Raw genomic sequence first — 19,122 nt, forward strand, 5'->3', positions numbered from 1 at the left:
ACCCGCAATCATCGGTTAAAATGCACGCGTTCTAACCACTGGTTTATTCCTAATAATATACACGAAGATTATTACTTCGATAGTATCAGTGATAGTTATTATATAAACACGATAAATGAGGATGATATTATAACTTGAAATCGTTTATATAAAAAACCATTAATAAATAAGGCAAATTACTCAACTCAAGATTACATAGATGATATAAAAAACGCAGAGATTGTTTGACTTTCATACGTCTTATAGTCTACAGCTATATTATAAATACGAAAGAAATTCTGTTCGTTTGTCTGTTGTTCTTTCACGACCAAACTGGATTGGGTTGATGAGATTTTTGTATGAAGCAAGATTGACTTCCAAGGAAGGTTCCTACGTTTAATTCATAACACCTGAAGAATATTACATTAAAGTTTTATCCCAGAAAGCGTTCAAAATGCTTCTGTTGCCAAATTAAAAAAAAATGTTAAGGAATGTTTGTTTGCTAAAGGTTACTATACAATTAGTGAGTTTATGTTTGATAGCACACCTTGGGAATGAAACGATCGCCTCCTAGCTGTTTCTATTCATATACAATTAAGTATGTAATTAATTTGACAAAAAAAAAGATCCGCTGAGTTTCTTTCGCCGGTTCTTCTCAGGTCAGGGTGTTCCTTTTTCCGAACCGGTGGTAGTGTTTAATTTGACCATCAATAAGAAAGTGTAATGCTTCTATGTTGAATAAAGGAATTTGAGTTTGAGTTTGAGAACATAAGCGAAGCCGCGCTCGACAATTTTTATAACATAATATTGTTTTTGCCTAATAACCTTCGAGCACCAGGTCATAGGATTTCTCTGCTCTAAACTGGAAATGGACTAAACTAATTACTTACTTTGTAATAAACCTCACCATAAATTTTTCGGAACACTTGATGCACTTATATCGAGTAAGGATAAACCAACTACTTTGACCAAGGGTAATGAACTCATCTTTAAAATTCCATAATTATTTTTAACTATGGCAATTTATTTTAAATCTTATGCTAATAAAATCTAAACTAATGGTCACTACCGTCCGGAGACATTGGCGTCGTAAGAAATTTTAACCATTCCTTACATCGCCGATACGTCAGCAACCTTGGAAAATATGATGATAGATTCCTTCAAACCGGAACACAATATACTACGTATACCGCTTGGCGGTACAATTTATGATAAGTGGGTGGTATCTACCCAGACGAGCACAAAGACCTACCGCCACACTATAAATAGAGTACATTAAACAGCATGATTCGTGAGCTCAACCTTGTCCTGCGCAGTACATTTTTAGGTTTATTTGGAGGAATGAAGGAGTCGGGGGCGCTGAGGCCCGCGATTGGTCCTTCAATCGATGCTTGTCATCTATTGGTTTCTTACCTGTCATACGGCTACTGTAATTGGCCCCAATACTGCGCCAAATCTGCGCTCACGAAATGCCGTCACACCTAATTCCTCTGACCCACGCATGCGGACAAAGCTCCGGTAACAAATGAGTCTTCAATAAATAAAGCGTATTACTCAATGCAAAATTAAAAAGACGATAAAAAGTGAGGAGTTAGCAATTGTATTGATTTCTATGCAAAATATATAATTATTGAATTGTATTTAATCACGTATGTAATTTAACTGTCGGTAAAAAGTACCTGTTGATTTTTTTCTTTCGATATTATCTTCATTGTGAATGTGTTAGCGCTTCGTATAAATCTCAAGAACGTTCAGAATGGATATAGTTGGAAGAGGCTTCTGTCGATTGGCAAACACATATAAAAAAGATAAACACGTCAGAGATACTAGAAGCACTAAGTTTTGGGTATTTAAGATTGTAATTTATCTGAATAATCTTGATCTTAATATGATGTTTATTAAAATAATTGTCGTTTATTCCCCACGTATATTGACAATTGTGGTTCAATAACTATATATATTGAAGGGGTATTCAAATCGAAGAGGAAATAAAGATAAACAAACCTTAAATTAACATATTCCCTGCGTTATGTGTAAGCCCGTCTGGGATATACCCCCCACACATAATATACTCTACGGCAGCAGCACTTTGTAGTGTCGTGTGTCGGTTTAAACGGTGAGTCAGTGTAACTACAGGCACAAGGGACAAAATAACTTAGTACACAAGATTGGTGACACACTAGAGATCTAAGGAATGGTCAACATTTCTTGCAGCTCCAATGTCACCTACCTACTTCATAAAAAAAAACAACGCAGTACGATTCTAAAAGAATTCACTCAAAATCTCACAACTAAAATGTTCACAACTGATTTATATTGATATAAAAAATGTTGTAATTATTATCGAGTTCCTTCCCACATAATAGTCCTAATCCTACATTGTGCACTACAATCAGTTCTTGATTAATATATCTTTATTTATAATTCAACACTATTACACTTAACTACTGATATCCACATCGATTTTACCTCCAAAACCAAAAACAACATTGACATTCAAAACGCCATTTTTCACGGACACCATACGAATATAATCCGTTATTCAAGATCTCGACAAATGAAATTACGTCAATTCAATGTCAAAGTTGTTTATCCGTCTTTACTTGCCTTGTGATTGGAACAAAGTTTACAGTTTTAAGTATGATTTAAAGCTAAAATATATTATGATTCGAAGTAAAACCTTCAATTAGTTTTTGACAAATTTGTAAGGTCAGTACGTCGATATTTTGTGTATAAACAAATATTCTGATATTAAAAAGTTTTATCAATATTTTCTTTTTATTTTATTACAATACTTTGGTTATAGTTCTGTAAAATGACGATTCAGAAGTGCTTGGGAAAGTTTATTTATACTCAACTAGCTGTGCCCGCGACTTCGTGCGCGTTTGAATTTAAGTTATTTGGATATTGTAGCGTGATTTTATTTTTATTCTATATATAATTCTGAAATAAAAGTAGCTTAAGTTATTCCTTATTACATCCGCTATCTGCCAGTGAAAGTCGAAATCGGTTCAGCCGTTCCAGAGATTAGCCGCAACAAACAGCCAGACAGACAAAAATTGTAAAAGATGTTATTTAGGTATATGTACCGTGTATACATACATATGCATTTAGTAAAAATGGGTTATTTTAATATTACAAACAGACACTCCAATTTTATTATATGTATAGATTAGGCATCGGTGAAAACATTTCAGTACAAGCACGACCTTCACTAATAAAGCACACGAAGAGGAATTCAAATAGGTTTTTCCAAGATATACTTTACTAAGTATATTTTGATTTAACAAACATACAACCATGAATTTTATTTGAAGGTTATTTACACTTATTTTAGTTATTTAACCAGTGGTCGACCAAAACGCATCCAATGGTAACTGTTTTGTCATATTATGATGGCTAGTTTAAGACATGTTCAAATATACAAAACATACAAACACTGCGCGCTATAATTGTATACTTCTGTAGTCGACATATCATATATCTTTTAATAAATAAACTACAATAATAGATTTTATATTTATACTAATCTATACTAATATTGTAAATGCGAAAGTAACTCTGTCTGTCTGTTGCTCTTTCACGGTAAAAGCACTGAATCGATTTTGATAAAACTGGGTATGACACAATCTTGAAAAATAAGTATAGGCTTCTTTTATGCCAAGATCTGCCCCTAAAACGCAAGCGAAGCCGCGTTGAATTAGTACAGTGCTAATATAAATTGAAAACAAGGAACAGCAATACGGGCGTACCTTCAATAAGTTTGAAGTGCAAGCTGTGGATGGAAGTCTTGCACTGCAGTCCAACCGTCTCAATATTATATTTTAATGCTGTTCAATAAATTATAAAGCCGAGATGGCCCAGTGGTTAGAACGCGTGCATCTTAACCGATGATTTCGGGTTCAAACCCAGGCAGGCACCACTGAATTTACATGTGCTTAATTTGTTTATAATTCATCTCGTGCTCGGCGATGAAGGAAAAAATCGTGAGGAAACCTGCATGTGTCTAATTTCAACGAAATTCTGCCACATGTGTATTCCACCAACCCGCACTGGAGCAGCGTGGTGGAATATGCTCTATACCTTCTCCTCAACGGAAGAGGAGGCCTTAGCCCAGCAGTGGGAAATTTACAGGCTGATTATTTATGTTAATAAATTAACTATTTTGTATCTATAATTAAAATATGCATTATTATTTAATAATAAATATGTAATGTTTTCAAATTGCACGACGGCAGATTTAGTAGATAAGATTTTCGTCATAAATTTACTCTTAGTCAGTGTGTCTTCGCAGTTACTTTTAACTTGACCCATTAAAAAATTTAATGTAAAAAAAAAAAACATTGATTAATAAGACGTATTATTCAATACAAGATTATGTTAAAGATAAAAAAACGTGGACTTGTTTATTGATTTCTAGGCAGGATATAAAAAAAATATTATTGTACTTTTCCGACATACTCTATAATTAAAATGATGGAAAAAAGTAACTACGGAGTTTCTTGCCGGTTCTTCAGAATTCGTCAGAATCTACATTCCGAACGGTGGTTTGCATTTCAACACTGTAACACGACGGTTCAAAAAGGGATTTTATGAGCGTACTTGAATAAAGAATATTCTGACTTTGATATTGCTTTGCGGACGAAGTCGCGGTTTCATCTACATATTGTCAATATGTTTTTCGTTCTTCTATCATAGATAGGTCGCATCCTGTTCGTCCAGCGCTTATCTGAAACCTAAATCGTTGGCAATGTTCCCAGGCCCTGTCTATCCATCAATGGACTGCCTTTTGTGAATACTAAGCTCGTTGAGCATTCATTGATTTTATCAACCTAACCGAACATACGACTATATTATTGTTGATACATCTTTGTTACATATAAAATAAAGTGCTCGTCGCGTCTGTGAGCGGTTAACTCATAATCAACCAACCGGCTTTCTATAGGGTTTTCACGAATAGACGGTGTGATTCACGAGGAAGGTTTAGGCTTTACCGTCTTTACCATAGGGCACTTGGGGCACGTGCCCAGGGCCCCCATCCTGAGAGGGCCCCGATGAACCAAAAATTTCATTCACACGTTTGTTCTCACGTTGACTGCTATGTATATTTTCGAATGTGATATATTTGTATGAACTAATATATTTATCAAAAAAGACTATAAAATAGCCATAAGATTGTACAACCAATCAGATTCCTACGAATATACGAAAATTACCGCACCGTTTATTTGAAACTATACTTAAGGCCTGGTCCAAATCAAATTATTGTGCATGTTAGTATATATCTACCAAAAGAGCCCCAAATTCATGGGTGCCTAAGGGTCCCAGCATAGCTTGAGACGGCTCTGAACCTAAACCGTTTAGGTTTATAATTCATTATGATTTTGCGTCAATTATTTGAAATAATAGGAAAAAAACCGCTAATTATAGGAAAGAAATTATGCCGGACAGTAGAGATGAACATTATCATTTAAATCATGGAAATATTTATTCTATTCGTGCGAAGCCGAGTTTGATGATTTACGAATAAATAGGAGAACGTGTTTTTTCTAATGACTACCTGAAAAATTAATAAACCAATATACGTTAAAAGTTTCATCCATACGTTGTTGACATACCCAAAAGTCGAACTAAACAGTTTGACAGCTCGTTTTTGGTGAGAGTCGCCAAGATTTGGAACGACCTGCCTGGGTCTATTTTTCCTGATAAGTTGATCTCTGGAGCCTTTAATAGTAGAGTGAACAGGTTTCTTTTGGATGGGCGTGTACCACCTTTGTCTTCATCTACACTTTCCATCAGGTGAGATGGAAGAAAAACGCCTATTCCATTAGAAGTCCATCAGAAGTAAAGCGCGTTTCGGAGAAGGTTTTAGTATATAATATCATTATATGTGTAACAGAGTTTCGCAGTTTCTCTTGCTTTAAAATTAGACTATTGACGCTATTTCTTATTCTTCTGTATTCTTTGGCAGAGTTGATTTTATTGAATCTTCTTAAAGTGTGCAAGTAAATTATGTGTAAATAAAACTATGATGATGATCTTCTCCTGGTCTGACATGTGTGTGCTCGAAGACAGGTGCACTATCTGTCTTCGTAGTTTCATAACATGAGCGGAGAGTTCAGGATTAAGATCAATGGTCTGTATACTTTCCGAGGCGTGGGTTTGTAAGCACTGTTAATCAGACTCCAGGCTGCTGCTGAGATTTTATCAGGTAAATACAATAACCATTTACGCGATGGTAAGGCTTTGTGCAAGCCCGTCTATGTAGGTACTACGCACTTGTAAGTTTTTTATAGATCCATAAATACATGTCAGGATATTTTAAAAAATATTTCCATTTCTTTATTACTTTATTATATTTTAAGGTTATAAGACAGTAAAAGATTATACCTATATTTTTTATAATTCATATATACATCAATAATTACCAAGCAATAACAATAATTATACTTTATCACAAAATTATATCGTACCTTAAATATTAACAGCTTGCTGCTCCAGGAAGAGTCGTTCTGTACCGAGCTTCTGTCGCTTATATAAGCCTCACTACAAATCAGATGACTCACAATATTGAACAGAAAAGTCAAAGTACCCTCTTATTTAATATCAATTTTATCAATACAAATCAAAAATAATTTAAATCTAATTATTATTATTACAGAATTAATTAAAACATTCAATAAATAATGTAAGCGTTCTTGTAATCACCTAATTATTTAATAATTTCTTACTTAATCTGTCACAGTCATCATATCTTCAGTTAAATACCAATATTTAATATTTTTGTGTTTCGGTTTGAAGGGTGAGTGAGTCAGTGTAATTACAGGCACAATATGCTGTATTGTATTATACGGTAAGTGGTACCGTCTACATATATACTAAAAATAAACCTATTTCCCGACCCAGGGCTTGAATACAGATCGCCAAGATCTTTGACGACCTCCGTGGTCGAGTAGTGTGTACACCGGTCTTCATAAGTACGCCACTCCGAGGTCCCGGCTTCGATTCCCGGTCGAGTCGATGTAGAAAAAGATCATTAGTTTTCTATGTTGTCTTGGGTCTGAGTGTTTGTGGTACCGTCGTTACTTCTGATTTTCCATAACACAAGTGCTCCAGCTACTTACATTGGAATCAGAGTGATGTATGTGATGTTGTCCAATATTAATTTATTTATAAGATCTGCGACCTTACAATCGAACTAATCCAACGAGACAGTTCAATATATAACGTTCAGCTTTGCACATGTTATTCGTGACGGATCGTGCGCGTGCGCACATCTTATATTTCAGCGCTAAATGTCTATGTAAAACGTAACTTGGAAGGTCGCGCTCAGTTTGCGTGCATCTGGCGCTCGTTACGGCCGCGTTTATTAATAATTGAAACGTACGACAATATACGTAAAGTCCGTCGTATTAAATCTATAAATTAATTAATAAAGTTTCATAATAATTATAATTGGAGTGATTTGATTTTGTTGTTTGTGCTTTTTAAACGGTGAGTGTTCTTTTCTATTGTTTTTATAATATAATTTTTTTCTGTTTTCAATAAACAAAAATTTCTTTTTCTATTTTAAATAAAAGCTCTTATGTTTCACCGATAAATAAAATAGGTTATATACATTTAATAGCAATTGCGTAAAATGAATATTTAAATAATGATGTAGATGAACTAGATTTTATAACTTTAAAATTGGAATAGATGTTATTTAAGTAGGCTTTACAATATAAAGGTTGCCGCTATTTCTACGTATATAATAAAGGCCTCCCGTCGCGTCTGTACGCGACAAACGCAAAAACGACCAAACTTGAACATCGTAATATTAATCAAAACTATCGGATATCCGGAATGGTAATATTTATTGTAAGTTTGTTTTAACATAGTGTTATACTTAGAGAGGGTATCTAATAATAATTATATTATTAATATGTTTTTCTTTAATAATTACTAAATAATCGAATATAACCAAAATTATCCGAAACAATCGGATAATACGGAATAATTTCGTATCCGTAACCGTATCTGAAACCTTTAAAACGGGGCCGGATTTACAGAAACCGGGGCAACTGCCTTGAAGCCTCGACGTGAGAGGGGTCCACAACAGAAATTACGACGAGTTAACAAATATCTAGATATACTCAAATTATAATGATGTTACTTAATAATTACTGTTTTAAAAGTTAAGTTATACAAGTGAATGAATTATAGCTTACTGATTGAAATTAAAATATTCGATATAATTATTAGGGTCTCCACGTCTCTGTTGCTCTGTTGCTGTACCCCCAGGGCCTCCAGAGCTTTACATCCGACTCTGCGTTGAAATATTATTAATATATCCATATTCAGATTCGAAATGACATATCCATAACTACGGAGTAATTCACGAGAAAGGTTTAGCGAGTATAATTTATTACGATTTTGATTTAATTGACTGAAGTATCTTGACGGTCTTTGATATTGTTGGAAAATATTATGCGGACCAATACAGATATGATTATGATTTTATGTAGACTCTTGTTATACCCGAGCGAAGCCGGGTTTTGTAGCTAGATTTATATTTTACACTTTATCATACCTTCATAAGGACAGCTAAGAAACTATTATCTGGTCTGCCTGCACCTTAGAAACGACCTAAGTGTCTGCTTTTGTAATTATATGTATATCATAATAATATACATAAATTACAGCTATGCTGAAATGACGTAGATTTATATCAAATTTAGGTACCTTCGACATTATAAAAAATATAGTAATTAATTTTTTCTATATTTTTTCTAATATATTTTAAGATATCAAAATGGCAGACATGCTGCGATCACGTTTTGAAAGTCAATTTTCATGCTATTCGACTCCTTGGCGCGCTCAAAGGAACCCTCGATGGGTATAGTGAACCTCCATTTCCCCACCAGCAGGTGAAGCAGTATACCTGACAGTAATATGGAGCTTGCTACTATACCGTAAGTCTGCCGATGCCCAAAATTTAAATAACAATGTACAATGAAAATCATATAGTTCTACGATACACTAGTTACTACGCGCAATTTCGCTCGCCTTCAAAGGAGGTGCAGATATAATAATATATAATCTATCTCTCTGCTAAATTCCACTCAGATCTGTTCAGCAGTTCTGGCTTAATCAAGATACAATCACCTAATCTATACATTCGAATCTTTTTTAAAATGTAATACGTAGGACAAATGGTCACCACCACCCATAGACATTGGCGCTGTAAGAAATAATAACCATTCCCTAAATTGCACCAATGCGCCCCCAATTTTGGGTGCTAAGATGTTGTCCCTGTGCCTGTAATTACACTAGCTCACTCACCCTTATAACAGCAATACTAAGTAGGTATTCCTGCTTGGCGATAAAATATCTGATGAGTGGTGGTATCTTCCCAGACGAGCTTGCACAAAGCCCTGCCACTTTTCGTATTTATAATATTAGTAGGATTAAAAGTACCGAAACTGACAAAGACATTCAGTAGTTACTCTTTTCCAATTAAGCATTTTTTAATGATATTATGAAATAAAGTAACTCTATCTGTCTGTCTGTTATACTTTCAAGGTTTCCACTGTATCGAGTGTGATGAAATTTTGGTACGAAGCAACGTTGAGCTCGGAACATAGGCTTTTCTTCACTCTTCGAAGGTGTACACAGGGCCGGACCGTGAGTTTAGGGGGCCCTGGGCTAATACTACTTAGTGGCCCCGCTTAAGACATACCTGAACGAAGACTTGAATTAAATTATTTGAATGGGTTTCATTAAATGCAGGAATCGCAGGGCTGCAAACCATATGATGTGTTTAATTTAATAAAATTATGGATTCTTTCGCATTATGGTCTATTTTTGACTTTAACTTGACTTAGCTGGGGGGCCCTTGAATCCACGGGGCCTCGAGAATCGATATTATTTACAAAAAATTCGTAACTTATCTTTATGATATTTAAAATTATTATTAAAATCCAACTTTTAATCGACTATCGCAACTCTCAACCAGCGGAGTTGCGACCATTCACCGTAGTCATTCTTGTACAGCAGACATATAGTCTATTCCAACCACGAGAGTACAACAGCCAAATAAATAACATTTGACCTTGAATTGAAGCGATATAATTGGTCGAGAGCTTGAATAATCTATGATATTTACGGATTCGACAAAATGGCGGTTTATTGACGAAGCTCCTCGATACCTTTGGAAGTGAAATTAAAGTTAATATAAGTAGTTAAGTGCAATATTATTGTATTATAAATAAAGATATGTTAATCAAGAATTGTTAATAGTGCACAATATGGCTGAGCTATTAGCAAATCGCAATACGTAAATCTGTATTGTTTATCTTTATTCCTTCAATGTGAATATACTAAAGATGTTCTTGTATATTTATTAAAGCTCTTAATGTAAATAAATGTACATTAATCCATACTACAAAGTTGAGTCTATTTAAAAAAATACTTTTAGTTTGTGTTTTTATTGAGCGGTTATGGATTGTATGACGTCACCTTACTATCCATGGATTGAAACCACAAGGATCAACTAGTAACTCTATTAATATTATTTTATATGTTTAGCTCGGTAACAACAGGAAAATGAACCCTAGGACACCTTAATTTGGGGCGACATTTTCTTACCTAAACTTGTTTCAAGGACATACAACTCTTAATTAAGAATTTAATTCTTATACATTGTTTAATGTCCGTTGGTTTTGCCGAGGCATCAAATTCGCCCTTGACTGAGTCCCACGGTTTTAACCGATTGTAAAATTATATTTCATAACATATTATCAAGTTTTTCTATCGAAAATTCTGAGTAACAGCCCGGAGTTTGGGAGTTGGAAGTGTGTACACTCACTTGCTTCGATTCGATGCCGTTCCAACTGTGCGCGCACACAGTTGCATCATGCCCTGCGTAATTGGCTGGTCTTCCTTGAGATCGGTCGCTTTAGCCGAAATCGGTCAGGATGACATCACTACATAGATCCACAAAAAATGACTAACCCTCTGTGACCGAATACAAGAATACACAAGGAAAGTTAAAGAGATTACAAATTTATCTTGGTTCGGATGAATTATTAAAATTAGTGCATAATATTAAAATTTAGCTATATTTAAAAATAACAACTTCTAATAATTTTTTATACTACTTTAAAAAAAAGATTTAAATTCCTACAAGTATTTGAAACGGAATATTTACTCTCACTCAGCCTCAGCAGCAATACCACTATAAAAATACCTCGTGTTCAGCCGTGAAGGAAAACATCGTGAGAAAACCTCTATCACACACATGCAGGTTTCCTCCTGGTGGTAGGGCTTTGTGCAAGTCCGTCTGGGTAAGTACCACCCACTCATCAGATATTTTCCGCCAAACAGCAGTACTCAGTATTGTTGTGTTCCGGTTTGAAGAGTGAGTGAGCCAGTGAAACTAAAGGCACAAGGGACTTAAAATCTTAGTTCCAAAGGAGGCGCATTGGTAATGTAAGGAATGGTTAATATTTCTTACAGCGCCATTGTCTATGGGCGGTGGTGACCACTTGCCATCAAGTGGCCTATTTGCGCGTCCGCCTACCGATATCATAAATAAAAATAAAATCTGATGTTTAAACGAAAACTACATTGGAGCAGGGGGGCGGAGTAAGCCCTGAACCTGTTTTAGGATTGAATGAGGCTAGAGTGTCTAAAAGTAAAATACGGCAAACTCCACGGTCGAGGAAGTCTTTTATATGGACTTGAATCGACATTTTACAGAAGTCTATGAAACGTAAAGCTACCACCAGTTTGAAATGCAGATTCTACCGAGAAGAACCGACAAGAAAGTTAGCAGTTAGAAAAGTTATCATCCGAAATTTAAATATACTAAACTAATTTTACACCTCCACTTGGCCCGCGTGGGAAAGGGGGGGGGGGGGTTAGTTGTTAGGTTTGGTTAGCTATTTCCTTCTTAAATATATACTTGCTAAAAATCACGATAATCGTATATTAGTTAATACGTTACAAACAAACAAACTTTTGATTGTTTTTTTATTACAAAGAGGATTACTTTTCCGTGTATTTAGCAAACTACACCTTTTCCAACAAGACAAGGGTAGAAACAAGCGTGGGAACAATGATGTCTTTGATGTGTCCCGTCTTTTGGCATCGGTGGTAAGATCGACCCGTATGCCGTGACGGTAGGCGGGTTGACGCTCAGTTATGCCGTCATGCCGACGTCGTGTGTTAGGTATACTTTGCAATTTGCTATTATTAAGGAAAGTATATTCATATATCTTAGTTCATACTTATTTGTTGATAACTATTAGTCGCTCACGACTTCGTTTGCCTTTTAGGTGTTGATCTAAAAAGCCTGTGTACTTCCTTGGAGTTCAAATTTGCTTAATACCAAATTTCATCAAATTCGATTCAGTGGTTTCTCTATGATATAGCATTACGCAGGCGGAGTTACTCGGATCTATAATATCAGTATAGATTAATTATTTCAATAATAAACAATTTCGATGTACCTACGTCTTTTGACTTAGTCGTTTTAATAAAATATTGGTAATAATACGCTGACATCCAAGCTTATTAGAATCGAATAAAAATACAATGTTCTCAAACAAAAATTGGGATAAATGCCGGATATTTTTCCTTTACATCTTTCCGTCGTTGAGTTAAACAGGTTACCATTTTAGCTAACTTATAACGATCTAATCGATATTGCGATTCAACTTTGACTATTCCTCAGAAAAATTAACCTCAATTTAATCGGAACTGAGGATAAATTCTACTTATTTATCTATTATACTGTCACGATTATATTTCGATTTAAGTTCGATCCAACCGTGACTGAATTGTTGTGTTGTGTTTGTAAGAATAGGAAAAACTTGAATATATTACATTTTGGCGCCCTGAGTGATATATAAGACCTCTAGAATTGCTCAATTTGAGCTTATATTACGCGTTTTTTTTTTTTTTTATAAATAATTTGGTATAATGAATATTGTGTACGATCGTTTTCACTGAATGATTATTATTCTAAGGCAATATAAATTAAGTTTAAAGTGGTTAAAGTCTGAAAAACTAGTAATTTTTATAAAGGTTTGCTATTTTTTTCTATGTTACATAGTTTCTTCAATCGTATGTAGATTTTCAATAAAAGCTTATATAAAACCTCAAGACTTCCCAGTCAATATCTCATTAAATTATTTTTACAATACAATTAAAAGTAAGTTTGGGTGAAACATTTCGCCTGTAATAACTACCAATCAAAATGCATAATTACGTTCCAGTTAATAATATCTGAGCTACCATTGGTTGATAATTAACAATGAATCTGTTACGAAAAATAACCAAAACTATGAAAAGACGTATTCGTTTAATAAAACAATGATTACGAACTTTGCAGGTGTTTGCCCTGCCAGAGTATTTGTACATAATACAATAATTAAGTTCGTTAATTCATAACCAGTTTCGTACAGCGAGACGAACTTGACCGAAATTATCATAATATTAATGTCCAATGATCTCTTTCACTTAAAAACGTTTGAGAACCGTTCGGATGAGAGTTTTGTCAGTTAACGGAACGCGTGTTAATTTAAAATTTTCAAATTGATATTATCTTTAGTTTTTATTTATTTGTAATAAGTCGGTTTGGCAGTCTGTTTGTGTGTCAATAAAACTTGGGTATTAAATGTCCCGTGAGCTCATAGTTCCACTGCCTCCATCACTCTCCAAATTTGAACACAACAATACTAATTGTTGTTTGACGGCAGATCATGTGGTGAGTGGGTGGTACCCGGACTGGTAAACAAAGTTTGACCACCAAGTATTAATCGGTAGTAGCTTTAAATTTATTTCTTATCTTAAACGTAATTGTTTATTATTTGAACGCTCGTTTTAAAGTCGGATCAAAGCGAACTCTGAGCGTTTTTTACGCAGCGTTTATTTTAACTCACGTGAGAACGTTTCCTTAATCGATTTAAGGGCCCACACAAATTATACATATTGCGATATATTTACATCATTAACATTATACGAAGCTATTGCAATAAACGGACAGCCTTGACGCCTAGCTTTCATATCGGCCTTGGTACTTTTTTAATTTGTTTTTTTTTTTTGTACAAATCTGTTGTGCATTTGCCCTTTCATGTATATTTCTATTAAGGAATTATTTTTGTTATCTTTGCACGTATTTATTTATATATATTGATGGTTATTGAAATAATATATAATTAAAATAACTAAGTAAATATGTTGCTAACTCTTGTAATAATAAACTGCACTAAGAGAGATATTCGTAGATTTCTCGCAGAATGGCAACACCGGCAAGCCCCCCGGTGTTGCAGACGTCATGGGCGGTGGTAGTCACTTTCCATCAGGTGAGCATCCTCCCCGTTTCCCACCTATGGCATAAAAAAAAAGATTCCATTTGACAAAATAATCTTAAAATATATATTCTGTATAACACCTTTTTATTTTAATTTAAGCTGGGCGTTTTATATTATGAGAATCTTTCTAATTTATATGTACTTTTGTAAATGAGAACGCGTTGAAAAATAGTGGCCAACGATTGACCTTTAAATACACGCACACTAGTAAAGTATTATGACGTTTGGCGATATCTTTGTGTATTAATAAAAATGAGAGAAAAAAACTACTAAATTTTTAGTAGCTTAGTGAGTAATTAGTATATATTATGTGCGAACATACAACATCTTGCGACGGTTTTGTTTGTATATTATACCGCAGACAGAATAACAATTTAGTTTACAAGTGACGTTTGTTTTTTTTTTTTAATATTTTAGCGTGTGATATTTGCTCTAGGCGGGCTTCCATTCTGCCAAAGTAACGTTTTAAAAAGATGACACGAAATATAATCACTTATATAAACTAACAGTATTTACAAATTTACGGTAATATATATATAATTAATTTACATTGCCAAACTAAATTTAAAATTCACGTTAATCTTTTAAAGTCGTAAAGTTTATTACATACATTGTACTCAGCTAGGCTCGCCCGTCGGGTCTGCGTACGTTCAAAATATATAAAAAAAATCGTCAAAAATCTTGAATTTTGATCGCATTCTCGCCTACTGGTTAAAAAACCATTCAGAGATCCTCTCAAATCAAACGAAAAAAATCATCGAAATCAATCCAGCTACTTAGGACGCGTTCAGTGATATGCACACGTGAAGAATATTTATATATATACTAGCTGTCCGTCTTAACTTCGTCTGTACGTAATAAGATTTTTAATTTCTCTATCGCAGCGCCACCAACCGGGTACAATCTAAACTGAGATAAACTCAAATACACAAAAAAAAAGTTAGACACTCATACTGAAGATTTATACATATATACTTGGTTTTTTCTTGATTTCTTCGGTGGCAGGGCTTTGTACAAGCCCGTCTGGGTAGGTAACACCCACTCATCAGATATTTTATTTATTCTATGTATTATTGTGTTCCGGATTGAAGGGTGAGTGCATGCAAGCATAAGGGACATAATCATCACCAAGGGCACATCGATCCCATCGCGCACGTAGTAATTTGACTGTTTTCTTTGTTGCACCGCCAATAAAAGGAAATTCTCAACCAGCACACGTGTTCCCTTTCTCTTATAACCTGGGTTCCTTAAAACGAGGCGTGAAGAGGCATCTTGCGGGCCGGGCATTTACCATCAGGTAGAATGGAGTCATATAGCCTAACCGGATTGTATAAAAAAACATTACTTAGTTCCCAATGTTGAGGACGAATTGGCGATTTAAGAAATGGTTAATATTTCTCTAAGCGCCATTGTCTATGGGCGGTAGTCAACCACTTACTATCAGGTGGACCATTTACACTTCCGCCTAGCTAAATATTAAAAAAAAAAAGAATTCCTTGCCGGTGCAAATAAGTAGAATCTACATTTCGCACCGGCTTTTAACTGGCCTTGATCAAGAACAGACTTCAAATATGTTTTTTTTATATATAGGGAAAATTAAACTCCGTGCATCGACTGTCCATTTATAATCCGATCACGTTTAGCCACTGACTCCAATTTAAAAATAAATTTTCCTTAATATGCCATAAATATATTCCTTTCCCAAGAATATATTTGCGTATATACATTGAAAGAAGCGAAAAAGTGTAAAGTAATGTTTTGAATACGCTTCAAACCTTAAAAATACCTTAAATTACAACTTCAAGGGGAAAATAAAGTTCATTGAAATAAAAAATTACCAAAAAAAAAATTATAAGCGGATACTTACGTTATAAAATAAACCTATTTTATATATTAATTTATAAACTTAGAAGTTTTCTTCTGATTTAAGAAGCACCAGGTCAACCTGACCCCCTCACAGTAAAGATTCCGACGAGTTCATAATTTTTATTTAATATATAGTCAAATTAAAATAATATTAGTAATCAATTTTACTCATTCAAAGAGTAAATATATTTATGATAGAAAAGAAAACGGTTAAATTAATTTGTAAAATAATAATCAGGGGTCTCCACTCCTCTGTCGCTCCAGGGCCTCCAGATCTCTAAACCCGGCTCTGCTGTGCGGTAATACTTGACAGACAGTCGGTATGACAATTAATTAATTTACTTTATTAGTATATAGTTACTAGGTAGACCGGCTTTATCAATGTTCAATTTATAATTCTTTACTTATATCACAATAAGGATAAGGGCAGGAGGATGATGATCACACAAACTGTCACCCCCCCCCCCTTTTAAACCCTCGAGGCGTCGAAAAAGGTAGTCTGTGTCCCTGGAACACAAATTTTATCGAAATCGTTCAATGGTTTAAGCGTTAAGAGACAACAAACAGATATACTTTCTTATTTGTAATATTTGTACAGATTAGTGACATTGAAAATAATTATAATTGGTTTATCAGCATAACTAAACTCCATTTAATTATATAAATTTCAAATGGCATGACTAAATAATATGATAAAAATATACTTTAATATTATAAATGCATTGTGAGGAATGAGTCTATCGACGTGACTTACTCTGTAGATAGTTTAGTTTCGGGGCCGTAGAGTGACATTGTTTTGTTTCTAAACCAGAAAATGCAAGGGAACCAATCAACAGTCATTAAAATGTAAGTTATGAGATTGAAATTTAAAAATCAAATACGCACTGCAAGCAGGGTCGTCTTTAAGGGACGAATACAGCCAGGCCTTCTCTAAGAGAGGGACCTTCAAACGGAATTTCAAAAATATAAAACATTCCAATTCTAACAGTATATAATATACAGATAAACAAAAATATATGTTTTACAATAACAACATATTATATTTGTTAAATTATAAATGATTTTTATTAAATGTTAAATATAGTTGTAAAATAATTAGGTCCTTTGTTGTCCAGGGCCTCCATACCTCCAAATTCGGCCCTGATTGCGATAAATAAATGGCCGTCACGAAATGCTCGACAGGCTTTAAGCATTGATGGTTAATATAAAATATAAATGCGCGCTTGGTTGTAGGGCTTGGTAGGTACTACACATATCAGATATTCTACCATCGATGTGTTCCGGTTTGTAGGGTGAGTGAACTAATGTAACAACAGGCAAATTGGCGGTTTAAGAAATGCTTTTTTTTTAACGTCGCCAATGTCTATGGTCAGTTGTGATGGTGTGTCCATAAGTCCACCTGTGCTTTAATATATATCTTATTAATATAATAATACTAGCTTTATACTTTGACGACCTCCGTGGTCGAGTACTGTGTACACCGGTTTTCATGGGTACGCCACTCGTGATGATGAGTCGATGTAGAAAAAGTTCATTAGTTTTCTATGTCGTCTTGGGTCTGGGCGTTTGTGGTACCGTCGTTACTTCTGATTTTCCATAACACAAGTGATTTTATCTGCTGGCAGAAAAATATTTGTTTAGAACTCATAACGAGTTTTAAATTATATTTATCACAACTTTCTATCAGAAACAAAAGAGTTCCTGCTTTTAAAAATGTTTTCAAACGATTAAAACGGTCTTTCTCGACTTTTTGTGTTCCTACTATTTTTTTATTTTTCCGATGATTTTCCCCGTAAAAATGCCGGAACTATTTCTAAAAAGTACTAGGGACTGTAGAACTCAGCTGTATGCCCATAGATATCCTTTTTATTTTTGATCTGCTGTGATATGATCTGCTACGGGAAGTTAGCAGATCATTTCATCGATTAACATTTTTTAGGTAAAAACGCCAGAACTATTTCTAAAAAGTATCAGGAACTATAGAACTCTTCTGCATGCTAACAGAACTCACATTTAATTTTGATCTGCTGGACAATGATCTGCTAAGTTCACACAAATATATAATTGGTCGAGAGCTTGATTAATCTATGAATTTGCGAAAAAATGGCGTTTTGTACGTCGACGAAACTGTTATGGCATTTTCGAAAATAAAATTAAAGTGGATATAAGTAGTTAAGTGTACTTATGAAATAAATAAAGATATATTAATCCTAAACTCTTAGTAGTGCGCAATATAGCTGAGTTATTAGCAATTCGCGCATGAAATACGTAAATTTAAGGTTTGTTTATCTTTATTCCTACCTCGATTTGAATAGGCCATAAGTATTCTTTCAATGTCTTCTAACAAATAATTCTAAAAACAGTTATTCTCAAACAAATACAGCTTTAAATTGAAAGCTGTTTAGCATAACAAAACGCCTTTTTGAGAATGTAAAAAGTATATTCGGGTATCAACGTCAGATTGGCAGTGGAGAGGGGAGCATGACTACATAACAGGCCTACCAAATTAACTCGGAATTATTTTTGCATCACAATCGTTTCACTCAAACGTTACACAAACGTTGCATTAAAATTAAAATGGACAAAATATCTCCCGTATTTGACGATATATCTGACGTAAAAACGTTTCACTCAAACGTTACACAAACGTTGCATTTAAATTAAAATGGACAAAATATCTCCTGTATTTGACGATATATATCTGACGTAAAACGTTTCACTCAGACGTTACATAAACGTTGCAACACTTACAATCGAGGCTTAATTTTAACCCTCGTTTTTTTTATCGCATGTAATGATTAAATAAGAATTATAAGAGTATTCTGGTTAGTTACTAGCGACTTTACTTCGTTAAGTTTATTACTCTGATTATTATTATTTTTTAATTGTTAACAATTATTATTATGATAAATAAATA

The 19,122-nt window shown here is 34.2% G+C and overlaps 1 protein-coding gene across 2 annotated transcripts in view; it reads left to right on the forward strand.

Moving 5' to 3' along the window:
* The first annotated feature begins 7,323 nt into the window (after positions 1–7,323).
* LOC113391574 (putative fatty acyl-CoA reductase CG5065) overlaps positions 7,324–19,122 on the forward strand; it is a 48,257-nt gene continuing 36,458 nt past the window's right edge. Inside the window, exon 1 of one of the 2 annotated variants that reach the window (XM_026627570.2) lies at positions 7,324–7,473. Coding sequence is in view for 1 of the 2 variants with exons in the window: in XM_064220023.1 (XP_064076093.1) it covers positions 17,020–17,051 (32 nt within the window). In the remaining variant the exon portion in view is untranslated. Of the gene's footprint in view, positions 7,474–16,970; positions 17,052–19,122 lie in introns of those variants that run through there. The other variant, XM_064220023.1, reaches the window with a different exon arrangement.

Source organism: Vanessa tameamea, chromosome 30, assembly GCF_037043105.1.
Source record: "Vanessa tameamea isolate UH-Manoa-2023 chromosome 30, ilVanTame1 primary haplotype, whole genome shotgun sequence".
NCBI lineage: Eukaryota > Metazoa > Arthropoda > Insecta > Lepidoptera > Nymphalidae > Vanessa > Vanessa tameamea.